Raw genomic sequence first — 26354 nt, forward strand, 5'->3', positions numbered from 1 at the left:
GTGGGCATCAGTACGATAAAAACCAGGTGATCCTCAACACGTTTGATGAGCGAAAGCTGAACCAGAGGTGGAGTTTGGAGCTGCTGTGACGACTCTCACGGCCTCCTGACGGAGCTCCGTCACGCTGGGCCCTCAGACGCAGCTCAGCCGTGGAGCCCACACCGATGTTTGCTGTCGTGTTTGCTTGGAAAGACGATGCGCTGGATTACGAGCTCACGTTGATGAACAAAATGTTTTTAGCTGACCTTTAACCCAAAGACTGTTTACTTCAGCGAGACCTCTGCCCTGTTTCAATGCTGCACCTTTTCCTGTACGGTACTTCTCTTACACTCCAGAAGCTGTTTGTAGATCAAAGTGATCCGCTGTAAAGTTTTTAATTTTTTTACACACACACACACACACACACACACACACACACACACACACACACACACACACACACACACACTGTCGTTTGTACAGAACCACTGAGTGTAAAGACCTTGAGTTTAACTCTGCTGCCCTCTGCTGGTTGTAAATGTGAGAATATTGTTACACATTAAAGTAATAATGTGATGTCTTTATTTTAGTGAAGAGTTTCCTTTGAGTCACTGAAAAATAAAAGCTTTTTTTTAAGCTGACAGCAGTTTTAGTGCTTGTTATTATTATTAACCTTTATTTAACCGGGAAAATCCCATTGAGATTAAAAACCTCTTTTTCAAGGGAGACCTGCTCAGATCCTCAGCAAACAGTGGAAAAGAAACAGCCACACAAACCTGATGAAAAGGTAAACAATGTACTTTGGATAGAAAACAAAGTGCAATGTGTCTTTGGTTTTGTGGGCGGAGTCTATAAAAGCATTGACAGCACTCAATAAGAAAAGCCCACGATGTGCAGAGCTATACGTCGTCGCCCCCTTTGCTGATCTGGACTACCGTCTTTCCTCGGGCGTGACCCTTCTCCACCTTCTCAAAGGCCTGAGGCACTTGTGAAAAGCTGAAGGTCTCCTCCACCACGGGCCGGATCTGAGAGGGAGGAGACAAATAAGTGAGCAAGTTCTCTTAAAGTGTGTTTCTCCTTATAGTCACAGCTCCTGTTCCAGTGAGGATGTTCACATTAAACGTGGCCAAGTCAGTATATGGCTGTATCCCAATTCAGGGTCTGCAGCCTTAAAGGCCGCATTTTAAGGCCGATTACGTCACCGCGAAGCGACGAAGGCTGTCCCAATTCAAAGGCTGCTCGAAATGCGGCCCTGAAATGCGTCCTTCATTTCCCTGAATTTTAAGGCTGTGGCAGTGTAGACTTCGTGGCCCAACATATCCCAGAATGCATAGCGCGGCGGTGGTGTGGATAATTTTGCCGAAAAAAAACGGCGGATGAGGGGCGCCCGAAGAGTAAACTTTAAGTACTGAATATTATGTCACTTATTTATGTGCAAATGTTTAATAACGAAGAACATTAAAACATTACTGTTGGCCACATGTCTGCAAAGTTATGTGACATTAGTGACGTTTGTACTAACTTGGTTTTAAAGCCTTTACTTTAAAATATACGCCGTTCAATAGCTGAGCTTAATCTTACAGAGAATGATCAAAGCTCATGTAGAAACAAACAAACAAATGAACAAAAGATTTTCACAAGCCTCGCACTTCCGGCCTTAGCGGTCTTTAAGTACGCGGCCCTTGAGGATCGTTGAGGCTGCGCACTTTAAGGCTGCAGACCCTGAATTGGGATACAGCCATAGAAACATGTTACAGTTAGTCTCTCCCCGCTCGCGCTGTTAACTGTTTAAATATCTGTTTGTTTGTTTTGTTCTTTCATTTTTGTTAGTTTTTAACTTCCGGAGCAGGGCGTGCAAGACAGTGACGTCATGGCTAAGATGGCAGCCTCCATGGTGGAGGGTGGAGAGGATTCGTTTCGGAAGATATTCAAGTTTTACAGGAGAAGGAACCCCCCGCCGGACCTTAGCGACGTCATCGACTTTTCCAGGTGTGCGCCCGGTGAACAGGTGAGAGCAAAGCGCGCTCCCGGCGTTTAGCAGCCATCTTTCTCCTTGTTCTTCTTCATGGGTCAGTTTGAAGTTTGACTTCTCTGACCAACAAAGTGAACAGTTCCACAGGTTACCTCCACCTGCCCTCATCTGTCCACTTTCATTTCTGATCAAACTCACCTGGATCGATCATTTCATCGATCATACCGATGACTGTGTGTCACAGAGGGAAGTTTGAAGGTGGTCGAAGCAGCAGACAGGTGTGAGGGTCAGAGTTCAAACACGAACAGTCTGAATCTGCAGATCACCTGAATCCACCTGACTAACGTCACAGTGGACTGGGTGTCACCTGACTGGTTCAGGTCTGCTGAAGAACAGGTGCAGACAGCACCTGAGCGAAAATGATTTTACAACCCTGACGTCTGCTAATGATGTGTGTGTGTGTGTGTGTGTGTGTGTGTGTGTGTGTGTGTGTGTGGATTGTTCCAGTTAACCTCGACGCCGCCACGGTGAGCGATGTAGAAGCCACTAGAGTCGGATTACAGCCCGTCAGAGAGTGGCGAGCCTTCGGCCTGCGAGGACACCCAGGTACACGCGCACGTCAGAGTTTAAATAAAGTTTGGATGCGTGCGGTCTGGTTCAATTCAGTCCGGCTGTAAAGAACCAAATAACAGCGACAGTTGCCTCACGGCGCCTCGTACTGTGAGGTAAAGCGTAGGGAGAAGCCGGCTCTGAGGCAGGTTACTGAGAGTTAGTCTCATTTTTCCATGTTTCAGGAACTGAAGTGTTTTTAGTTTAGCTCAGCAGAATGGTCTCGACTGTAATGGACAGTTCTGATTGGCTGTCCACTGGGAACGTAATGTCAGCATCGTCTTCATCCAGCGAGGACTCGCTGGATGAAGACGATGCTCTGCATTCACTCTGCTGTGGCCTGCTGCTGAACACACGAGCTGCTTTATGTCTTTGTTACTTGCTTCAGATGAAGCCGGTAACAAATGCTTCATCTGAAGATGGCCCATGAACTGGACCGAGTTTAGTGCTCTGGGTACACGATGATGATGATGATGATGATTCTGCGCTCTTCCTCGTCCAGGGTTCATCTTCATCTCCGATCCGTTCCTGCGCGGCACGCAGCCGTTTTGGCTCCGACAGTGTCTGAAGATTTACCCTCAGAAACCAAACATCTGCAACCTGGACATGCACATGTCCCCCTTAGAGACTCAGGACATCTGGGGACAGAGCGTGCACAGCCTGAGGTGAGACTCACAGGTGTGTACAGGTACATGCTGCACAGGTCACAGCAGGAGGAGCTCGACCTCCCGATGAAGGTAAACAGTCTACTACCAGCAGGGGTCACTGCGACACCACCACAGCCACCAGCTGCTCAGGTGTATCTGCGCCTGGTCATGCGTGCGTGTGCGTGTTTGGAGGTGGCGGTCTGAGCATGGCTAAAGACCATCAGAGCTCTGAGTTTACAGCTGATTTTCAAACCGTTTCGCTTCTTCCAAATCCTCAAATTATGCAAATGACCCCGTTTAAAATGCCGCTTTTTCTCCCCCAACATTCCTCTAACATTCCTCTGATCTTCCCCCAATGTTCCTCGAACATTTCTCCAATGTTCCTCAGATTTTTCCCAAATGTTCCTCTGATGTTCCCCCGACAATTCTGACATTCGCCTGACGTTCCGCTGATGTTGACAGGAGCGCAGATTGTTTCTTTAACCTGATGTTCGTATTGCCATCGTTGGTGTCGAGCAGCTGCTTTTTGTGACCTTCTGCTGTGAAAGCTGAGAGTGAAGTGAAAAAGTGAGGAAGGGTTAGTGTTTATGAGAGTGCAAACAAAACCTCGGAGCCTCTGTTTCCTATTTATGCAAGAAAAAGCAACTCAAGTGTTTAATTACTGAAAATCCTCGGTGCTCGACTGCTGCAGTGTCTAATGAATTCAGTGCCACTAGGTGGCGCTGTTTTAAAGTCTGCTGTTGTTCAGCTGCTGTCGGATCTTTGAACAAACTGTGTGCCCTCGTCTTCCTCTTTAACCTATTTCAGAATCAGCATACTTTACTGATCCCTAAGGAAATTATGTGGGTTACAGTTGCTCCAGTACAGTAACAGACCAGACTATTTAACAATGCAATGTGTTCCAGATCTACAGATTTAAGAAATAACACAATATGTAAAACTTTGATCCGCAGATCTTCTCCGGCTGGAAAACGAGAAGCGCGGACTCTCCTGGAGAGGCTGCGCTGGGTCACACTGGGCTATCATTACAACTGGGACACAAAGGTGAGCATCTGCTTCACCTCTTTACTGCTGCTCCTCCAGCAGCACAGGCGGGGACGGTTTCAGAGCAAACGTTTGCCACGGTCTGTTGTGGCGCCCTTTCTCTTCATCTCACTCCTCCCCTCCTGTTTGCAGACGTACTCTCCCAGCAGTCACACTCCTTTCCCACGTGACCTCCACCTCCTCTCCGCTCACGTGACAGCTGCCTGCGGCTTCCCTGGCTTTATCTCGGAAGCGGGAATCCTCAACTATTACCGATCAGACTCTTCTCTGGGAATCCACGTGGACGAGTCGGAGCTGGACCACACTCGACCGCTGCTGTCGTTTAGGTGGGACGCTTGTTTTTTCACCGTCGTTATGCGAAGGACATGTTTGAATTCCCTGTTTTTCCGTGTTGTCTTTACAGTTTTGGTCAGTCAGCCATCTTTCTCCTGGGCGGCCCCCACAGACAGGACCCCCCCACAGCCATGCTCATGCACAGTGGGGACGTGATGGTGATGTCAGGGCCCAGCCGCCTTCTGTACCACGCAGTCCCACGAATCCTCCCCGCACCTCCGGGGCGTCTGGCATTAGAGACGGGGGGAAGCATCCAGACCCCCCCACCACAGGAAGGCTCCGTGGTGGAGCCGGTGTCCGAGGAGGAATGGGCTGTCTGCTCCAGGTACATCCAGAGCTCCAGAGTGAATGTGACTGTCAGACAGGTGCTGGCACCTGGACAGAAATTTCCAGAAACTCCCCGTTCTCACCAAACCACAGACACTGGACAGACGGACGGATACGATGATGGAGAGAACGGAAAGAGGAAGAGGAGCAGCAGTGACTCTCCTTATGCTGCAGAGACTCACTGAGGGCACTTACAGCACGGGCCTCCATGAAGGACGGCTTCTGCTTGGTTACTGGGTTTATTTGTTAAAGGATTTATGTGGGTCAGTGTGTAGATGCTGCCAGAGACGGGACGAGACCCGATCTAAAGATGAACTCTTAGGAGTCGGTGCTAATCTGGATCTGTTAATCTGTTAAAATGATTGTTTAACGATTGTGTGAATACAGTCCATGATTCAGTGAGCAGTAGTCATGAAGAAAGAAGATATAATCCAGTACCCAGATCGAGCTCTATGTATGTATGCAATGTTCCCTCTAAGCTGCGCACATGCGCACTGCTGGCACGTCTCTGCGCACAGAACATCTGCGTTGCGCACAAAAAAATCTAACCTGAATTGAAATTAAAACTTTAACAATCCTGTTTTGCAGTGTGAGTCAGTGACTGGCTGCTCCCATATGGGATCAGAACGATGCCACCGTATCCCATAGTCCAGCCAATGATGCGATTCACATTCGTATATACGCAGCTAACCAACGTGGTTGACAGGCTATGACACGTTAATGACAACATGTACAACCATTGGAGACGTGAGCAGGACAGACGGAACAACTGACGGGAAAAGTGTGGACTTTATACCAGTTTTTAAATTGTGTTGATCGTTGTTTATATTTACTGCAGGAAGAAACGGTAAAAACATTGTTTTATAAGGAAATGCTCGAAAGCCTGTGAGCAAAAACAAAACCAAAAACACCCTCACTGTGAGAGATTTGCACCATAATCAGTGTGTAGTGTAGTCAATAGTTTTGTTGTGTGTGTCAGAACAATGATGCAGAACAGCTGATTGTGCTGTAAATAGTTTGAGACACCTTTAAAAAGAAAATAGCTGCAAACAAAAATAAATACCTGAATTACTTTTTTGAAGAAGTTTTTAATTCTTCTTTTTTTTTTTTAATAGAAGATGTGATATATATATATATATTGATGCTCATGTCGCTATCAGCTGGATAGTGTAGTGGTAAGACTCTACGCCTTTGGAGTGAGAGTCACAAGTTCAAGTCCTGCTTGAATCCAGTGCTTATCTCTCATGGTGATGAGGTACAACACATGTGCTACGGCAAGGAGGAGTCAGGACGCCAAGACAGGGGGGATATCGTCCTCCCCGAGGTCGGCAACGTCAGGAAGAAGCAACATTTAGCTTAGGATGCTTGCTGGTGCTGATTGCTGAGGCAATCTTTTCAGCAACTACTCTGAGCACCTGGTCGTGCCGCCAACGATACCGACCATCGGCCAGGGCCCTTGGGCAGCTGCTAAGGAGGTGTTCTAGGGTCCCTCTTCCAGAGCACAGGGGACAGGCAGGTGTCTCGCTCTTTCCCCACAGATGGAGGTTTGCTGGGCTTGGCAGAGTGTCGTATACTGCCTGCACTAGGAATCGGATCCGGTGGAAGTCTGCCTGCATGATGTTTGCCCAGGTGACCTTGCGCTGCAAGGTGCTCTCCCACCTTGTCCATGCTCCCTGCCGCTTAAGGCCTACAGCTCTACTTACTCGCTCCTCCTCCACACCTGCTCGGACCTCTTCCTGGAGTAGCTGGCGTCTCTCCTTTCCCTGTGCCCTGCTGACCTGGGCCTTTGGGACATACCCCAAGCCTGCTCCCCCTGTTGCTAAGACCCCCATCAGTGTTTTCTGCCTTAGGCGTGACTCCGCCACCTCAACTGCTTTGCTGGGGAGACCTGCCATTAGCAAGCTGGAGCTTGTGGCTCGTCTTGAGAGCATAACTATAGAGACGCTTAAAAAGTGCTACCCAAAGCTGTGAAGTACGTCAGCCGTACGACATCAAACTGAAACCTGGAGCTCAACCTTTTTCCTTGAAGACGCCACGGAAAATCCCGTTGCCTCTGATGGACAAAGTTAAGCAGGAGCTGGCCCGTATGGAAGAACTAGGGGTGATCAGCAGGATTGAGGAGCCAACTGATTGGTGCTCAGGCATGGTGGTGGTACCGAAGAAGACAGAAGATATACGCATATGTGTCGACCTTACACACCTCAATGAGTCTGTGTGTCAAGAGAAGTACATACTGCCATCGCTGGAGGAAACATTGGGCAGATTGGCTGGTGCCAGCATATTCAGCAAGCTGGACGCTAATATGGGGTTTTGGCAGATACCTCTGACGGAAAGCTCAGCCAAATACACCACTTTCATCACTTCTTGACGTAAGGGAAAGGGAAAATGCTTATGAACTTGCAAATTAAAAACATGATGCATTTAAAGTAGCCCTTTTTCATTTTTATTTAAGAAGAGAATTTGTTCTAGTGTGTGATGGCCGAACCTGTTCCTTTTCATGGAGATCATTTCTCCTGCATTAAGGAAATTCCCTTCACATGGCACAGAAGAGGCTGCAGTGCAGAGAAACTGGTAGAGATGCAGTTATACATTCTACCTGGGCCCCACAAACTATCAGCTAAAGAGAATAAATAGATTAAATTGCTGCACATTTGGCAGACTAACATTTTCAGATTAATTAAACAATAAAATATATATTTTTATAACATTACATGTAAAGAGTCAAGTGGAAGTTTTTCTAAAGTTATTTAATGATATTTATATTATGGAAGCAGATTTTTTTGACATTTTAAGTTTTTTCCCATTATAAGATAAAATAAACACGCGCAAAACAAAAGCAAACGGCCACAACACAAAGCTGGAAAACCCACCCGACTGACCAAAATCAACTCAAAATACTCCCACACAACAGAACCTCCTCTATTCCTCGCTGGTTTCAAATCTCTCAGTGGAATGATCAGTGGTTCGCTATCTGTCACCATCAAAACACTCCACAAATCCCGCAAATGATTCACTTCCTTTTAAACCATTCGGACATCACTGATCACGTGACTCTGGCCAAACGAATCAAGCTTCGATACAGTGCTTCTAAAGCAGTGTGTTGATTTTTTTGACACACGCACCGGAGCGTCAGCTTCAAGCGGGCCATCACTAGTGTCTAATATAAAGAGAGCATAAACAGCGTACTGTCAGTGTAGAGGATGAAATCAGCCAGGACAACTCATGAAACATCTGCTCACATCTGGATGAATCCAGGTGTGTACATCCACAGAGAGCAGCAGGTCAGCTGATCACAGCCTGTACACTAAGAAAATCTACTGGAGCTTTTAATTATTGTGAGCTTGATTCTTTTCCCCACACTGAGACATTATAACCACTTTTAGTGTCCCCCCACCTCCTGAATCCACTTTAACCCCTGACCGCACACATTTCCTGTTTAGAGGCAAAGTCCCCTCTACAATGGAGGCAACAGGAAATAGAAACATATTTTTACTTTCCTTCTTTTTCTCTGCTCATGTTCAACTGAACTGATTCAAGATGAGTAGAATTATTAGACTGAAAATTTAGACTGAAATAAAGTTTGTATTCCTTTCAAATAATATTATTTTACCATTACATTAATATAGCACATGGTTCAGGCAGCTTTAGACACAAATAGCTGGAGCCACAGCTGTGGTTGTGATTTGACATTGTATAAATAATTGTATTGAATTGAATAGAAATGTCCTCCAAAGAGGTGCTTTTTACTTTCAGTACATTTCTGAGCCTGTACTTTTTTACTTGAGTAAAAGTTGAATCAGTATTTTGACTTTACTGGAGTATTTTTCAACACTAGTATCTGTACTTCTACTTAAGTACAGAGTGTCTGTACTGTTGGCACATCTGAACTTGGCAGAATAAACCTGTTTTCATCTACAAACAATGTCACCAAAACCTGTCACAGCCACCATACTGTCCTTCTACTGCTGCCACCACTGGTGTAAGCTACATTTTCAGAAGAGTAGTTTTAGTTTTAGAAAGGTGAGAAATAAAATGTGCATGTTACTCTACTCTGAACCGTGTTTTCAGCTTTATTTTTATTATGTGGCTATTTTAGGAGACTCGACCTGTTGTTATTGACCTCTGGATTTCTGAAGCATTCAAATAACAAGTCACACGAACATGCTAATGCGACCTTCATCTCTGTACCTGACGAAGGTCACACAGACCAAAATGCTATAATATAAATAAGGACAGCGAGTGAAAGAAAGCATTGAGTTTCCAGCTAATCTAAGCTTCATGCTAGCTCCATAGTCAGCATAGTAATGACCTGTCCATCGTTTCATTTTGTAAACATCATGCACAGCATTTAGAAAGCTGCTCACTTCTTGATGGACCCACACCTTCCACCATTTTAGTGTTAAACTGTTATTACTGGTAAATCACTCGCACTGAGTTTGTTACAATAAAAGTCCTGCCAGCTACAGCTTAGAGTAGGTTTACTTTTGGTTTTTCTAACATTCCTAATACAAAGATCCTTTCTTCTTTTTGCTATATAGATCCCTGGTGTTGGTCATGCCATAACATGTTCCTCCAGAGTGCGTACATGCCAACCCTCCCGATTTTTGCAGGAGAATCCCGAATTTCAGTGCCCCTCCCGAAAATCTCCTGGAGCCACCATTACTCTTGTTACTCTTTCTGGGTCGCAAAATAAACTTTTAACATATTTTCAGGCGAGAATGTAGCTGAGTAAACTTCAAATAACTTAAACATGTTATTGTTTGGCCTTTTTCAGTGTTTTATTTGTTCGTGAGTAAATCGGTTTGGCTGAGATTAAAGTTATTAGATTAGATTAAATAAAAACTTTATTAATCCCTCGGGGGGGTTCCTCCGGGATTTTCACACAGCTGACTAAACGTCAAACAGAAAACTGATTAAACAGAAGTGTGAGATGGTCGAGAATCTACGTCAGCGTCTGATTATATTTTAGACAGCAAGGAGCAGACGGCTGAGTTTCACTCCACTGAGAGAGCTCATGACTTAATTCTGAAGGCTAGACCGTCCCATTTCACAAGCCTAGCACTTCCGGCCTTAGCGGTCTTTAAGTACGCGGCCCTTGAGGAACGTTGAGGCTGCGTACTTTAAGGCTGCAGAACCTGAATTGACAAGTTACCCTGTAAGCCAAAAGCACAGGCTGCTCTGAACACACAATTTATCAGTTTTTTCAACTCTTAGAACTCTATGATGTCAGAGGCACAGAAGCCACACCCACCCACTACAAATAACAGGTTTTGATTCCTCAACACAGGAGTCTTCCATGAAAAGAGGCAGCTATGATGGACTTCCAGGTGAAAGAGAATGAGGCGGAGCTAACAAGCAACGGGTGCCGTTGATGGAAACAGCCAAACAGAAGAAGGTTTGCACAAGGGCACGTTTCAGATAGAGGGTAAAGTGGGGAACTGGAGATATGAAGTTGTGAGCTGGGTAGTGTAGTGGTAAGACTACACACCTTTGGAGTGGGAGTCAGCTGTATATGTGTATATGTGTATATATATACGAGGCCATGACGTCTCCAGAAACATCCAACCAGGGGGGCTATTAAGGAAAACAAGGCAGAGTTGAAGTAGCTATGCTCATTTTTACATACAGTCTGTGGTATTTAATGTGCTAACAGTGTTAAACCACGATGGAACAGCATCCATGTTCAGCTCGCAGGGTAAATACAGCGTCATACCTGTTTTGCATCCACCATGTCCCTGATTTCATCCAAGGCGCAGCCGCTGGGTGCAAAGAATCCCCAGCGGTAATGAACTCCTTTCATCAGGTGCTGCACGAAAACAGCAGAAAAAAAATGAATCAGCACAAACACAGAACACTGAAATACTTTAATACATTTAAAATAAAAGACAATCATAATGTAAAGATATATTTCAAAAAACAGAAACATGATGACTTATTTTGATATTATTGTTGTTGTCTTTATGAAACTTTCTTTTAATTTAAATCGTGTTCCCACTGACATATTTTCTAGTTCCATTTATTTTTAATATTTGTGCTGATTCAATCTCATCAAACACAAAGGGAGAAATATATTTGATGTAATGACCAAAATATGAATAAATAAAAGATAAAAACGTGGATAAGGACAGATTCGCACCAGTTTCGGTTTGTTTGTTTTTAAAGCTCGTGTTGCTTAAATACATCTGTGAGTCGATAACAACCCACAAAACTCAAGTCACCGAACACCCAAACTATGAATCAGCTGCTGGAAAACCTGCGCCGTCACAGATCTGAGTTCAGATTACACAGATTCTGTAGGCGCAAAATAATAAGACAATGCTGTGAATCAAATCGTCTGATATTCAACAAACACAGTGTGCGACAAAAGCAGATAACCCCATTTCAACCCTTACACTTCTGTGGAAATGGAAACAGTCACTGTGTGGTTATATGCAGGATGAAGGTGGTAAAGAAGGCCAGGGTGTGTGTGTGTGTGTGTGGGCAGGGGGGGATTGGAAACTTAGTCTCTGTGTTAAAGGAAGCGAAAACACAAAGTGCACAAACACACAGTTTCATTTGTTTCCTGTAGATTTGCTCCAGGTATACCTCCATCCTGCTTCACCTTCAAATCTTCAAAACTGATGTTATTCTGGAATAAGTTAGCGTGAGTAGAATATGTGCCAGCCTGCAACCCCCACAGTCTGACATCAACTCAGTAACTTTACATTTAACAAGAAAAACAATGGAAGGTTTGTGGGGCAGTCCCGCCCTGTTACCGCCATCCACGCTCTTCTTCCGCCTCCTTCCTGATGCAAAGGTTAAATTTACTTTAAAATGAGAAACCAGAACAAACACGACACTGATAGAAAATTTTGAAAAATGACAATAAATTTGTGGTTTTTCCCTTTTTTGGCAAATTAACTCGAGTCTTATAAACAACAACTGTATACAAGAGATGGATACGGCCACTGTGACCCAGCTGTGCCTTTTGCAGTCAAGCTACCATAACAGGAGCCAGAGTCCTGAGTTTCCAGCCTCTTGGATGGTCTGTTAGCACAACAACGTCACAGCTGCCACAGTATTAGTCACACAACTGCATAAAAACATGCAAACAGCACAAATACAGGTGCAGATCCGGGTCTGCAATAGCTGAGGTGGAGCTGAGCAGACTGCTAGCATGTATAGCATCCACCTGTCAGTCAAAGAGGCCACACCCCCAAAATACTGCAAACTTTAAGTCTTAATAAAGTTTTAAACGGGTGCATTACAAAAACATCCTCCCCCTGTGCAGCTGATATGAAGAGAGACTTTCTGTATCAGGCCGTAAACAGGCCGAACCTCACTGCTGGAGCCTCTAGTGGATCTCAGAGGAACTGCAGCTTCTTTTTCTTTTTTCTTAATTCGTAAACATTTATGATCGGGAACAAAACAGAGCTGACAATATTTCAGCCTTGAACATGACACTTAGAAACCTGTAAAAACAAAACAAAACAAAACAAAAAGATTAATTTGTTTGAAAAAGCCAACGATGAACGTTTGGACGCCTGGAACGAGCTAAACATGAACCTCTTCTGTCCTGAATGCCAGCATCTTGTTCTCGCTCAGTTTTGGTTTCATTTCAGCCTCTTTCTCTTTTGTCTTTTAGTCCATGAGTCATTCCTGATTAAACTCTCCTCCCTGCTTCAAAGTTGTGCTGATTGCTTAAATCTAAGAGCTTTTCATAAATGAGGATCAGATCTGCAGGTCGCAGATGAGCTAAAAAACATCCTTAAACACTAAATGCACCACGAATTATCATTCAATGTGAATTTGATATTGCAAAATCATTCGTGCACGGTTACCCGTGTGTGTAACTACATGCAGAATTTGGTTGCTACTACAAACTTTGTGTTGGGGAATTTCAGTTACAGTGGTTTATGCCGCCGTGGAAAATGAGACTAACCTGAAACTCTGAACTACTTCTGAAGTTACCCACACTTGCCTGACCTCAGACGATGTTTCAGATACAAATACTTTCCTTTTTAATTTGAAAAAAATTGACACGAATCCTCTCTACACATGCAACACATGGTACTGCTGTTTATTTTCCATTCCCCACCTACACTGAGCCCACAGGTTTCTGGACAATTATTCATTTTTATGTAATTTCCACAAGAATGACTAGTTTGACAGAACTGCAGCTATTTTTACAAACAGCTCCCCATTTTGAGACGCTCAAAAGTAAGTGGACAACTGACTGACGAGCAGTTTCAGGACTGGGCGAGGCCTAAACCTTTGCTAGTTAATGATAATTAAAGCAAACTATTTTTGAAGTTGACTCAAAGTGTTGAACTTATATTTGGTAAGTGTTCGTTCAGACTGAAGCGAAGATCCAAAGATGTCACTGCTCAAATCAACAGTCTGGGACATGTTTTAACTGTACATATAAATAACAGCCTGAGACAAGTGAAGTGTATGATGACAGAATCATTTCCATGATTTACACAAACATCATCACCACATCGAATCAGGTCAAGAACGCACTGAAGGACGTAGGCGTTATTTTTTCATGTCAACAATAAAGAGACGGCTCCATAAATGGAAATATTGAGTTACGACCACAGTGCGCAGCCACTGGTTACGCTAAAGAGCAGGAAGGCCACATTATGCTTCAAATACATTTATGTGCAGGGTTCAGGAAACCAGTTTGGAAAGATTAAACCCAAATGAAGTTAGACCAGAATGATAGAAGCAGGATGAGTGTGATGTGTTCGAGGCTGTACTCTCTGCTCAGATTCATACACAGCTCCACAGCAGGTGGATACGATACTACAAAAACAACCCAAGAAATGAGAGATTCTACAACGAGCAAGTCAGTCACCGGATCTCAACCTAACAGAGAAGCTTATCAGTGCCTGAATCCAACACTGAAGGCAGAGAGACCCACCGGCAGGTCTGCAGAGCATTGTGGAAACACCGAATCAGCCAGTGCCCGTGACTTCTACACTTCATTTGCTGACAGCAAATGAAGTTCATGCTGTTAAACTGGAATTAAAGTTTCCATTTCAATCATATATTTATTTATTACTGAATTGAAAAAAAGAAAAAGATGTGGCTTAATGTGTAACCGCTCATATTTCCACAAAGACTGAAGGGTGTAACTTATTGTTCTAAAACTCTAGATTATCTCCTTGCATCTTGATTCTGCATCCTTTGCTGTGCAGAGCCGAGCACAGCTGTGGATTCTGTGGTCGGGCGAGTGCACTGCATGCAAAGTGCAGGCTGTTACTATAACACCCACAGAGGATGTGAGTGCTTGTGCGTGCGTCTGTGTATAGGTGGACGATGTCATCTGCTCCGACAGAGAGTTTAGGAGTTCAGGACTGTTTTCTTTATCTGCCTTGCAGCAGGGGGCGGGGCCTCAGCCACCAGAAAGTAACCTGCTGCATTTTCACATTTTTTCCACCTGTTTCTTCAGGTACCATGTCTGATTTTTAGGGACCTGGAAGAAATGTGGAGAGTATAAAAGGAACACAAACCTAAATTTATCTGCAGAAAGTCCACAACTGCACATATTATGACACAAGTCAGAGCTACTACTGGAATAAATCTGTTCTAATTCTAACTTAGATTCCATACTTGGCAATTGGGAGAGAAAAAATATATTATTTTGTAAGAACAACTCGGCAGACAGTCAAAAATGGAACGTAAAAGACAAAGTTAAACATCTGTATGAATTATTGTGTGGATTTGTTCATTAATAGCCAAACATTAGTCCCGTGTCTGGCCCAGGAGCTCCTCCCAACATGGCATGTCCAAAACAGCATCTGGATCAGATGCCAAACAACCTCGGCTCTTCACCGTCAGCTCTCACAGAGGAGCTCGATCGTCTTCCTTCGCTCTACCGCAGGTTGCAGTCACATGGTGAGAGTAGGCGTGTAGAACAACCACAACATCAGCACCTTCAGGGTCATCACAGCGTGCAACACTGCACCTCGCACTCCTGAAACACAGACTTCTGCATTCAGGGCAGAAATTCCTCCCCAACCCAGAGTGAGCACTCCACCCTTTTTCTGGTGGAGAATCATGACCTTAAACTTCAAGGTGCAACTTTTCATCCCTGCAAACTACCACGAGATTCTGAGACCACTGCACCTACAACCTTTGCTCATGAACATTATGAACAGAACTCCAAGGGCAGGCGTGGTGGAGTACAAACCCCACCAGGAACAAGGGCAGTGATACGAGCCAACCTTCCACTATAGCTGTACCCAAACCCAGGTGTTAAAATTGAAAATAAACACCACTGAATGTGTCTGTCGCTGGTTTAATATTCCGACCCTACAACCGAGAAAACAAAGTGTAAAAAACCTCCTGTTTCTATGAAAGTTAGAAAACTAAACAACTCCATCTAAGCTTACTTTTAAGGCCTTGCTGGCCACTGTAGCGGCGGACTGCATCATGCCGTCAGCTACACCCAGCCTGTCGGTGTTCTGCATGAACGGCGTCACCAGGGTGACGTACTTGGCGCCGCTCCACGGCTTCAGCAGCTTCAACGCCCAACTCTCCGTGTCACCCCCGACATTATCCAGGATCAGGTCGAACCTTAAAGATAACAAAGTAAATCAGACCAAGATGACAAACGGAGGCAGAGATTCAGTCGGAGTGAGGCCTGCTTACTTCTCCAGAGCGCTGAGCGGCTCCTCGACGGGCCCAGCGGTGTAGTCCACCACGTGGTCCGCCCCGAGCCCCCTTAAGAACTGCTCGGCGTTCTGGGAGCAGGTAACGGTCACGTGGGCGCCCCACGCCTTCACCATCTGAGCAGGAACAACACCAGACTTGTATACAAGTTTCATTTCGGTTAAATCAAATGTTTAGTTTTTCATTTTAACCATGATGAAGAAAAAATGTAAGAATTTGTTCTTTTTAAGCTAAAGAAGTGCGGTTGTTTTTTTTTCTCTAATATTTAAAGAGAGATGGTGTTTAAGCTGATTTTAAGGATATTTTACATGTTTAGCTTTAATGTGTTTTTACCTAGTGGAAAAACTCCGGCTGTTTTTTAACGGTTTACGTCTGCGATCAGACGTCAGAGTTAACTGTGCTTAAATCAAATATTAAATGTTTCCCAGAGACCAGGTGAGCGTCTAACCTGTGAGCGTTTTTCAGATCAAACGTTACTTCATTGTGACATGTCGAGTGTTTAGGTGACCACAAGTGGTCATTATTGTCCAGCTTTTCATGCGTACCTGTACAGCAAACGTTCCCACTCCTCCAGATCCTCCAAGGATCAAAATCCTGCAACAGAAAAGCCAAAACAATGAAGGAGACAACCGAAGCAATCACCTGGTCAACTGAAGGGAAACCCGGCGACTTTTCCCCCCAAAAAAGAAAAAAACAACTACAAGGAAAAAAAACTTATTTTTTCTCCTTTCAGCTTGCAGGTACTTTCAAAATAAGGGCGAGAAAACTGTCTTTTATCAAACCAATTAATAAAGGCAAACATTAAAAAGCAGCTGGTTGTGTTGGTCGGAGGCGACTGTTATACAGGTGTGTTCATGTTAGCAGGTAAGCTAACATTAAGCAGAAGAAACCTTTGGTCAAATAGAAACAAAGCTGCGATGGGATAAAGTCAAGGCAATGCAGCTAATATGAGAAATATAAGACAATAATTCTAAATTACTGCATGTATCTGCATCATGTATTAAAACAGGACTTTATTTACCTGAAGTTAAAAAATACTCTCCATGCTTCCATGTTGTGTAACATGAGATCCGAGGTTCAATCCTGCTGCTCGTATTTGTATTGTATTTCTAAGTTGGTGGTTTTTGTCCTCGTGATTGTCACATGAGGGTTTCAGGTAAGTGTCAGCAGGTGCCTGGTGGATATGGCCATCACTCACAGGTTAGTTACATCGCTGTAGCTGGTTTATTGGTATGTTTCCGGTGGCCCATTTTATTTACACTGAGACTGATGTGGGGTAAGGTCATTTTTCCCTCTGTTTTGTCTTGCAGGTAAATTAGTGCAAATTGTAAACACACTGGTCAGGGCTCATTACCCGGTCCAATCTCAGGACTTAATAAAAAATATCTTTATAATTATCAGGTTCTAAGATGAGGTTAGTACAACCTCAGATGAGCCACAGCACCTGACAGATTAAACCGTGTCGTTATTTATGCCACAAAAAGCACAGATGCAGAAGCAGTTTGTGAGGAATGAAGTAATATTTGATGAAATGGCTAAATGTTATTAACTAATCGTTAGGGTGGCGGTGGCATGACTTTGGCCTCGTCTGATTGGTCAATTAATCAATTATATTGTTTCACTCATCATATTATTTGCATCTAGAGTTTACGAGGCTCCTTTTAGATCCCGCCTTAAGCGAGCTAAAAGGGGCTCAGGAGGAACAGTTGGCGAGCTTCACTGGGATGGATTAAACTTTCCATGTCCTCACCTCTTGTTGGCACAGTTGTCCTTTCTCAGACCGCCAGTATTAACCAGCGCTGACCAGGCGGTGGTTGCCACGTAGGGAATGGCAGCAGCCTCGATGTGGCTCAGACACTTTGGTTTGTGGGACACCTAAACAGGACAAACAGTAATAATAGCAGCAGTTAATAAGAGCAGCAGCTTCCTGTAGTCATCATGAAAACAGCTCATCTCTACATTTTAGAGGAAGTGAAGCAGTAAAAAGGAGTATTGGTGTCATTCAAAATAATTAAGGTGGGGGTGACTGGGCTAAAAAAAGTCAGGATTACAGTATTAAAATATATTACAGGGAAAAAAAGGAAATTTGAGAAAAAAGCATCACAGTTCATAGCTTATCGTCTATACAGTGACAAATGGGACCTTGAACTTGAGTAGGATTCAGATTAAGACCAATCAGAGATCGTTATGTAAAATCTGACTGAGTTATAGTTCTTGTGAACTGTGACAGGACAAACAGACAGAGGCTCAGTAAACCTTCACCTGTATGAGCTAAAAACCCAGAACATTTACAAGAAAATAGACTCAGAGTAAATTAAACTTTAAAAAAGTAGAAGCCCCTCCACGTATCGCTACCTTATCGTGGTGGAGGGGTTTGTGTGTCCCAGGGATCCCAGGGGCTACGTTGTCTGGGGGCTTTTGCCCCCCCGGTAGGGTCTCCCATGGCAAATTGGTCCTGGGTGAGGGACCACACAAAGAGCGATTCAGAAGACCACTATGACAAGACCATCGAGGGAACAGTTCATCCTGCCCGGGACAGAGTTAGGGAGCACCGGGTTTACCGCTGAACCCGAGCGGTGTTTTGTTGTTGGACTTCTGTGCAAACCACAGTTTGGCCATAACGAACACCATGTTCAAACATAAGAGTGTCCATAAGTGCACGTAGCACCAGGACGCTCTAGGCCACAGGTCGATGATGTATTTTAATCGTATCACCAGACCTGAGGCCATATGTTTTGGACACTTGGGTAAAGAGATGGGCTGAGCTGTCAACTGCTCACCACCTGGTGGTGAGTTGGATCAGGTGAGGGAGGACGCTGGACAGACCTGGCGTGTGCTGGGAAAGGCTAGCAGAGGCTCCAGTCTTTGAGAGCTTCAACACACACCTCAGGCAGAGCTTCAACAGCATTCCAAGACTGGGGACATTGAGTCCAAATGGACCGTGTTCAGCACCTCAATTGCTGAAGCCGCTGCACTAAGCTGCGCCCGCAAGGTGGTTGGTGCCTGTCGTGGTGGACAACAGAGGTGAGGGGAGTCAACGAGCTCAGGCTTGGTTAGCCTGTGGGACTCCGGAGGCAGCTGGTAGGTACCGACAGGCTAAGCAGAAGGTGGCTCGGGCGGTGCCTGAAGCAAAAACTTGGGTGTGGGAGGAGTTCGGAGAGGCCATGGAAAAAGCAACCCGTCATGTGACTCAGGAGGGGAAAATGGTGTTCTACCTGCACTGTGTATAGTGCGGGTGGAGTTCTGCTGACTTCGACTGAGAAAATTGTCGGGCGGTGGAAGGACTACTTCAAGGACCTCCTCAATCCCACTGACACATCTTCCGAGGTGGAAGCAGAGTCTGGGGACGAAGGGGATGACCTGCCAATCTCTGGGGGCGAGGTCACGGAGGCAGTTAAACAACTCCTTGGTGGCAGAGCCTCTGGTGTGGACAAGGTCCACACCGAGTTCCTGAAGGCTCTGGATGTTGTAGGGCTGTCTTGGTTGACACGCCTCTACAATGTTGCGTGGAGATCAGGGGCAGTACCCCTGGATTGGCAGACCGGGGTGGTGGTCCCCATCTTTAAGAAAGGGGACCGGAGGGTGTGTTCCAACTACAGGGGAATCACACTCCTCAGCCTCCCTGGGAAAGTCTATGCCAGGGTGCTGGAGAGGAGAGTCCGTATGTTAGTCAAACCTTGAATACAGGAGGAACAATGCGGTTTTCGTCCTGGCCGTGGAACACTGGATCAGCTTTGATCACGGTTCGCAGCAGAGTGTGAAACGGTGTGAATGACAATTAGCACCTCCAAATCTGAGGCCATGGTCCTCAGCCGGAAAAGGGTGGAGTGCCCACTCTGGGTCAGGGATGAGTGCTTGCCACGAGTGGAGGAGTTTATGTATCTCGCCTTACTTAAACCCCTCCAGGGAGAAGGACAGATTGGTGCTGCTGACGCTGTACGGGTCTGTTGTGGTGCTTTTACACTAAGCTCCCAATTTACTGGTCGATCTATGTCCCTAACTTCACCTATGGTCACGAACTGTGGGTAGTGACCGAAAGAACGAGATCACGGATACAAGCAGCGGAAATGAGCTTCCTCCGAAGGGTGGCCTCTCCCTTAGAAATAGGGTGAGAAGTTCAGCCATCCGGGAGGGGCTCAGAGTAGAACCGCTGCTCCTCCACATCGAAAGGAGCCAGTTGAGATGAATGGTAAATGGTATTTGTATAGCGCTTTACTAGTCCCTAAGGACCCCAAAGCGCTTTACACAGTCATCCACACACACACTCACACACTGGTGATGGCAAGCTATGTTGTAGCCACCCTGGGGCGCACTGACAGAGGCGAGGCTGCGCCACCGGGCCCTCTGACCACCACCAGTAGGCAACGGGTGAAGTTGCCTACTGGTGGAGATCAAAACTCCAGACATCGGGAGGCCCTCAGAACACAAGAGACCAAGGAAGACCAACAGAGGGGCAGCTGCGCCACTATCCCCGAAAGAGCTGACGAGAGTCCCAGATGAGGGGCCACTCAGCAGCCGTGGAGCAGAAGCCAGGGGGGGTTGCAGTGACGTGCCCGTGAGTTTATCTAAAAACCTTCAGTTTAACTTTCACTGACCGTCACCGTCTGTCAGTTTAGTTTATTTTGTTTGTTTGTTTTCACACTGATGTTGAAACTTAAACTGTGTAACAAACAAAAATCTAAATAAATAAGGAAACTGTTTCTGCAGAACTGACACTGATGAAAGTTTCCACTTCACAAACAGGAGAAATTAGACATTTATGTATTTTAAATACATAACGCTGAGCATTACCTCGTTGGCGCTCAGCACCACAAACTCCGCCAGGCTGCCCTGCTTCCACGGCGGGATCGCCGCCCAAACCTGAGGACGACACACAAACGGCTCAAATCTGCATTTCTGTGCAGCTAGTTCAGAGAAACTTCACACATGTGCTCCTCTGGGAAACGGTTACGGATGTAGTAAAAAAAGCAGAATGACTTCATGGGTGTTAAAAAATACAGTACATTTAAAGTCACAGCGCACACACACCTACACACACACACAAACATACACACTAAACTAAGTAATAAAGTAACTAATTACTTTTGAACCCTAACCTTACTTTTGAAGTAATGAAATACCTTCTTTGAGACGTAATCAATAATTAGTAAATAATTACTTTTTTCAAGTAACTTGACCAACACGGGTGGTGATAAGATAAAAATGGAGCTGTGAACTGAAAGGTCCCAGAAGGAAATAAAAGCACATTTTTTAAAAATGCAGCATTTAAAGAGCATTTGTGACCTTTTGAGGTCTTGTTACCAAAATGGAGAACAAGCCAGATGTTATGACTGATAACAGTTTAACCTCACAAAGTTATGAAGGTGTGACGTTTCCTCTCATTTCCTTTGTGATATTTGTGGGGCAGCGCAGTGTGAAGATGAAAGTAAAATATATTTCACACGCCAGGAGCCTCATGAGGGCTGATGCCAGCCGGATGCTGACTAAAACTAATAATTAGTTGTTGTTTCTTTCCAAACTAGAAAAACTTGAATCGCATACATGGATGTCCCTCACCAGGATTCATCCGCTTGCATTTGAACACCGTTTGCTGTGGAGCCAATGTTATGTTACTCTTTCAAAGAGAGGGGAAGAAAAAAAGCGAGAGATGAAAACAACTGTGTTCGCGTTAAGGTATGAATGCCGTAAGTGCAGAACCAAATGTTCGACCAATAAAAGTCTATTGGGATCAAGTTGTACTGGTTTCTCTGAAGGTGGATGTAGCCAATCACACGGGCTCTGCCACGCCCACTGAGATTGTTAGCACCATTAGCAAGTGCAACACTGTCAGATTAAATTAACACAGAAACAAAAACACTGACTTCAGCAGATCAGGGAATTGTTTCCGGGTCAGCAATGTTGCCAACTTGTAGGAAGGTTGCATTCTTTCTGAGAGCAGCAGCACAGCGTAGAGGAAAACCTGAGGCCTTCTGAATTTTCTCTCTTAAAAGGGTTTGTTGACGGCAGCCGTGAAGAATCACAGTTAATTGGATTCTGCTCTCTGTGCGTACACCTCTTGTCTTTACCTCGTCCCCCTCTCTGAAGTGCTTCACGTCCAGGCCGCACTCCATGATGACCCCGGACACATCCCGGCCCAGAACGAGAGGAAACTCACTGCCCGACTGCTTGATGTTCAAAGGATCTCTCTTCATGGACAATGTAGCTGCGCCGTAGCCACCTGACGGGGAAAGAGTTTATGATTATTACATAAAGATTTAATGCTGTTTATGAATGTTTGTACTGGGACGTCAAAGTAATTCACCAACTGTAATTTTCAGCTCCACATTTTCATTCTTGGACAGTTCAAATTAATCCTTTATCCTGCCCCTCAGTCCTAAAGTGTCTCTTAAAGTAACTTAGCAACATAATTAAAAGGAGCATGAATCCAAAACTTCCTCTTCAAACTTCCTATAATTATTACTACTTTCAAATTCACGCGTGCAGCTCCTCAAGGATCCGTTCTCGGTCCTCTTCTACTTCACAGAGCGTTTTGAAAGTACAGAGGTCACAGATGAAGTTTATCATACTGAAGCTTTACTCAGATACAGCAGATAGAGTAGATGGTTGGCTGGAGTGTTTACATCAGCGGTCCCCAACCCCCGTGCCTCGGACCGGTACCGGTCCGTGAGTCGTTTGGTACCGGGCTGCGAGAGTTGAGGCTCAGGTGTGAAATGTATGGTTTTCAGGGTTTTTATCGGTTTTCAGCGTTATTTTGTTATCGTTTTTATCGTTAACTCTGTTTTCCTGGGTCTTTTCACATGTATTATGAATAAATCTTCTTTTTTTCGGTACCGGTACTAGTTTTATTTTGTTGTATTTATCCGCGACACCTTAAAGACCGGTCCGTGGCGCAAAAAAGGTTGGGGATCGCTGGTTTACATACTACACTACATACTGCCCTGTCACACCTGGAGAAGAGAGACACGTATGTGAGAATGCTGTTTGTAGATTACAGCTCAGCATTCAATACCATCGTTCCCTCGAAGCTGGACAGGAAACTGCAGGATCTAGGACTGAGCAGCTCCCTCTGCAGCTGGATCCTTAGCTTCCTGTCTGACAGACGCCAAGTGGTCAGACTGGGCAGCATCACCTCATCCCCCATCACACTGAACACTGGTGCTCACTAGGGCTGCCACAAACGATTATTTTGATAGTCGACTAGTCACCGATTATTTTTGCGATTAGTCGACTAATCAGATCATGCATCCATACAGCTTATTGCACAAGCAGCATCTGCTCTTATATAACCATCATTAGCTTACAGCTTTAAGTGTTTAAGGTCTGTGCTAACTAAAAATAAAGACAAGATGATAGTTTATTAAATTTTAATGAAATTTGCAGATTGTTTTGGTGAAATTTAATAAACTCCTTGCTATCTAAAATATAACAGGACACCGGAGTAAATTCTCCAGCATCTCACACGTCTGATAATCAGCTGTCTGCTTGACGTTTATTCAGCTGTGTAAAAACTTTAATCTCAGCCAAACCGATTAACTCAGGAACAAATAAAATACTAAAAAGAAGCCAAACAATAACATTTTTAAGTTATCTAAGTGACTTATATATGTTTAACCTGAGTAGCGAAAGATGGTGGTGGGTTTGAAAATGATTTGCGGGGAGTCCGCTGTTCTCACGGCTCTAGTGAGCCTTGCCTCCGGCTAGCTATCGGAGCGCTTTTGAAAATATGTGGTGTCTTGATAAACTGAGCAGATATTTGAGGTTTACACAGCTACATTCTCGCCTGAATATATGTTAAACATTTATTTTGTGACCCAGAAAGAATAATAAGAGTAACATTAAAACTAACTAGCTGCTGCCATTGTTGGAAACTGAGCTGGGCTGCGCTATGAATTCTGGGACAGAGGTACTTCTTCTTCGGGGTTTAACGGCAGCTGGCATCCTTGTACATGCAGTGCTGCCATCTTCTGTTTCAGTCCGTTATTACACTCTTAAATCCTGCTACTTATTCCTGCGTCTTTTGTGATCTTACAAAGCTTCAAACGAGCGTCGACTATTAAATCAGTCGTTGACGATTGTGATAGTCGACTAATCGTGGCAGCCCTAGTGCTCAGTGTGTACTGAGCCCTCTCCTGTACTCACTCTACACCTACGACTGCACGGCCACTAACAGCTCCAACATCATTGTAAAGTTTGCGGACGACACTACAGTGGTGGGTCTTATTACCAACGGTGATGAGACGGCTTACAGGGAGGAGGTCAGCGCCCTGACCCACTGGTGTCAAGACAACCATCTCACCCTCAACGTCGCAAAGACAAAGGAGTTGATAGTGGACTTCCGGAGGTGCAGAAAAGTACACACCCCCATCACCATCAACAGCCCTGCTGTGGAGAGAGTGAGCAGCTTCCGCTTCCTTGGTGTACATCTGGCTGAGGATCTTACGTGGTCAGTACACACAAACAAAACAGTGAAGAAGGCGCAGCAGCGCCTCTTCTTTCTCAGGAGACTGAAAAGATTCGGCACAAGCCCCCACATCCTCAGGACCTTCTATCACTGTGCCATTGAGAGCATCCTCACTGGATGCATCACCACCTGGTACGGCAACAGCACCGCTTACAATCGCAAAGCTCTCCAGAGAGTAGTGCGGTGCTCTGAACGGATAATTGGCGGTGAGCTTCCCTCCCTCCAAGACATCTACAGGAAGCGGTGCCTGAGGAAAGCGGGGAGGATCATCAAGGACTCCAGTCACCCCAGCCATAAACTGTTCAGACTACTTCCATCAGGAAGGAGGTTCTGCAGCATCCGGTCCCGTACCAGCAGACTGAGAGACAGCTTCTTCCACCAGGCCATCAGACTGCTGAACACGTCATAGACACCTCACCTCCACTACTGGAACTTCAACATTATGCACTCAACACTGTACAGTAATGCCACTGTTTTGCACAATATCCAACTACCAACCTCTGTAAATTTTATCTATTTATTTTACTCTATTTAATTTGTAAAATATGTATACACACACACACATATGTACACACACGTAGACATACATATTTAGTATACGCATTCAGTAATATGCATACACTCTTATATTGTACATATATTTATTCATATAATTCTCAGATTTAGCCATTCTTATATTTGCTTGTTCTTATGTTATTGCACACCTCTGTTGCTCGTGAAGCTCGCACACAAGAATTTCACTCACATGTACTGTACCAGTGTACCTGCACATGTAACGTGACAATAAAAGTGATTTGATTAGATTTGAAAACAACCAAAAGAACAGTTTCCCATCAACCCCCTCAGAATCACATGTTTTATTACACCGTTGTTTGTATATTTTATCCATGCAGGCATGTGGTTGATAATATGATATCTCTAATAATGCTGGTGCTCAGAGTAGGTCAAAAGAATCATGCTGTGCAAAAACAGGTGGTTGAGGTGCACCACACACATCCCAGTGACATGTTTCAGAAAGACTTTCAGCTGAAATGATCTAAACCAGGGGTGTCAAACTGAAATACACAGTGGGCCAAAATTCAAAATGGAACAAAGTCGCGGGCTAACGTTAATATTTATTGAAAAAAAAAAAAATCTTCCTCCAGATATAAGAATGAATCTTTTCTTATGGACTCAAACAAGTTTAGCTGAAAAACTGAATATGGAACAGCAAAGCTTAATACTAAACAATATATATATTAGCTGTATAATACCAGTAGGTCAGCTCTGATAGTAATTTGGTATGGCTTCGCGGGCCAAATGTAATTAGGCTGCGGGCCAAATTTGGCCCGCGGGCCAGAGTTTGACACCTGTGATCTAAACTAACAGCTCTGTGATAATCACAGTTTTTATATCATCACAGTGAGTCATGCACATTTTATTCCTCTTTTAAATTATTCCACTCTTAAAAGTTTTAATTTATTCATTCATCTTCTTCCTTTTGTGCACTTTTCCATTACTGAGCTTCTTTTTTTCACCTGTTATAGGCTGTGTTTATTGTTTTGGCTACAGTGATTTTCAGATAAGTAAATGATATCTTATCTAACGGTGCCTATAAGAGCTGCCCCGGGGGACCCTGGAGCTGGGCCCGGGCCTCTGGCTCATCCTGATAAGAACCACGGATTTATCACAATGTGTTTTCTTGCACCTGCGTGCAAAAATTTAAACTGTGAAACAGACTTTCCACAGTGATATGCTGCGGTTTGTGGAGGAGAGGCCACTCTCATTCTGACTCTTTTCGACCACAGAGCAGAAAACAACCGCTGTGCGGCTGCTGTTCTCGTTTGCCAGCCTTGAATCGCGCTCACCTCTCATGGCGACGTCGATGGGGCTGAGTCCTGCTGCAAACACCTTGACAATCACCTCATTGGGATAGTTGATGATGGGAAAGCTGGCGTTCTTGGTGAACCGTAAGACCTCATTGCTTCCGTATTTATCAATGACCCAGGCGGGCATGACAGTCCTGCATCTGCTGGAGGTGCTGAGCAGCCTGGCGCACCTGGGCAGGGAGCTGTGCACACCTGGAGACTCGCTCAGGTGGAGCAGCACCCTGCTGTGCACCAAACGTCTCAGAGAAGTCATCTTTAGCATCTCACAAATACAACTGGACGCGCAGGCGCATTCAACGTGTGCAGATTAGAAGTTGAAGCTGGTTGAAATCTGCCCCTACCTGCTCTCTCTGTCATGTAAACACACGTGGAAGTCTCACATTCATCTAAACGAAGTGGAAATGCTTAAAATCCCCATGTGGAAACGTCCTTCCGCTCTTCTCTAACACCGGCTT

General features: G+C 44.8%; 3 protein-coding genes across 5 annotated transcripts in view; 2 read left to right on the top strand and 1 right to left on the bottom strand.

Annotated features, from left to right (window-relative positions):
• LOC146685779 (uncharacterized) overlaps window positions 1-620 on the top strand; it is a 55109-nt gene extending 54489 nt beyond the window's left edge. Inside the window, exon 23 of the mRNA XM_085441687.1 lies at window positions 1-620. Coding sequence (XP_085297813.1) covers window positions 1-89 — 89 coding nt within the window. The 3' untranslated portion in view covers window positions 90-620.
• rtn4ip1 (reticulon 4 interacting protein 1) lies at window positions 401-26354 on the bottom strand. 3 transcript variants are annotated; one of them, XM_085441691.1, is made up of 10 exons: window positions 25879-26354; window positions 21636-21787; window positions 20362-20430; window positions 17321-17445; window positions 16116-16164; window positions 15550-15686; window positions 15291-15474; window positions 10625-10717; window positions 10400-10485; window positions 955-1004 (listed from the first exon to the last, which is right to left on the bottom strand). In XM_085441691.1, the coding sequence occupies exons 1-9, from the start codon at window positions 26159-26161 to the stop codon at window positions 10414-10416; spliced, it is 1164 nt and encodes a 387-aa protein (XP_085297817.1). In that variant the 5' UTR covers window positions 26162-26354; the 3' UTR covers window positions 955-1004; window positions 10400-10413. The 3 variants fall into 3 exon arrangements, with proteins under 3 accessions (XP_085297816.1, XP_085297817.1, XP_085297818.1); XM_085441690.1 differs by lacking the exon at window positions 10400-10485 and having other exon boundaries at window positions 401-1004; window positions 25879-26351; XM_085441692.1 differs by lacking the exons at window positions 955-1004; window positions 10400-10485 and adding an exon at window positions 3219-3755.
• Window positions 1804-5492, top strand: LOC146685781 (nucleic acid dioxygenase ALKBH1-like). Its single transcript, XM_085441693.1, has 6 exons — window positions 1804-1986; window positions 2448-2557; window positions 3063-3225; window positions 4161-4251; window positions 4384-4577; window positions 4655-5492. Exons 1-6 carry the CDS (start codon window positions 1850-1852, stop codon window positions 5094-5096), a joined length of 1137 nt encoding a protein of 378 aa, XP_085297819.1. The 5' UTR covers window positions 1804-1849; the 3' UTR covers window positions 5097-5492.

This window comes from Copadichromis virginalis, linkage group LG19 (genome assembly GCF_057382275.1).
Source record: "Copadichromis virginalis isolate Kocher_CV1m ecotype Utaka linkage group LG19, C_Virginalis_male_GT1.1, whole genome shotgun sequence".
In the NCBI taxonomy this organism is placed as follows: Eukaryota; Metazoa; Chordata; class Actinopteri; order Cichliformes; family Cichlidae; genus Copadichromis; species Copadichromis virginalis.

Bases quoted from the DNA above. Each gene is read 5' to 3' on its own strand.
- rtn4ip1 (XM_085441690.1), bottom strand. From the start codon at position 26,161: ATGCTAAAGATGACTTCTCTGAGACGTTTGGTGCACAGCAGGGTGCTG. The intron at 21,788-25,878 runs GTGAGCGCGATT...TTTCCCCGTCAG, and splicing joins CATCGACGTCGCCATGAGAG to GTGGCTACGGCGCAGCTACA. The intron at 15,475-15,549 runs GTAAGCAGGCCT...GTTATCTTTAAG, and splicing joins CCGCTCAGCGCTCTGGAGAA to GTTCGACCTGATCCTGGATA.
- LOC146685781 (XM_085441693.1), top strand. From the start codon at position 1,850: ATGGCTAAGATGGCAGCCTCCATGGTGGAGGGTGGAGAGGATTCGTTT. The intron at 3,226-4,160 runs GTGAGACTCACA...TTTGATCCGCAG, and splicing joins CAGAGCGTGCACAGCCTGAG to ATCTTCTCCGGCTGGAAAAC. The intron at 4,578-4,654 runs GTGGGACGCTTG...TTGTCTTTACAG, and splicing joins CGACCGCTGCTGTCGTTTAG to TTTTGGTCAGTCAGCCATCT.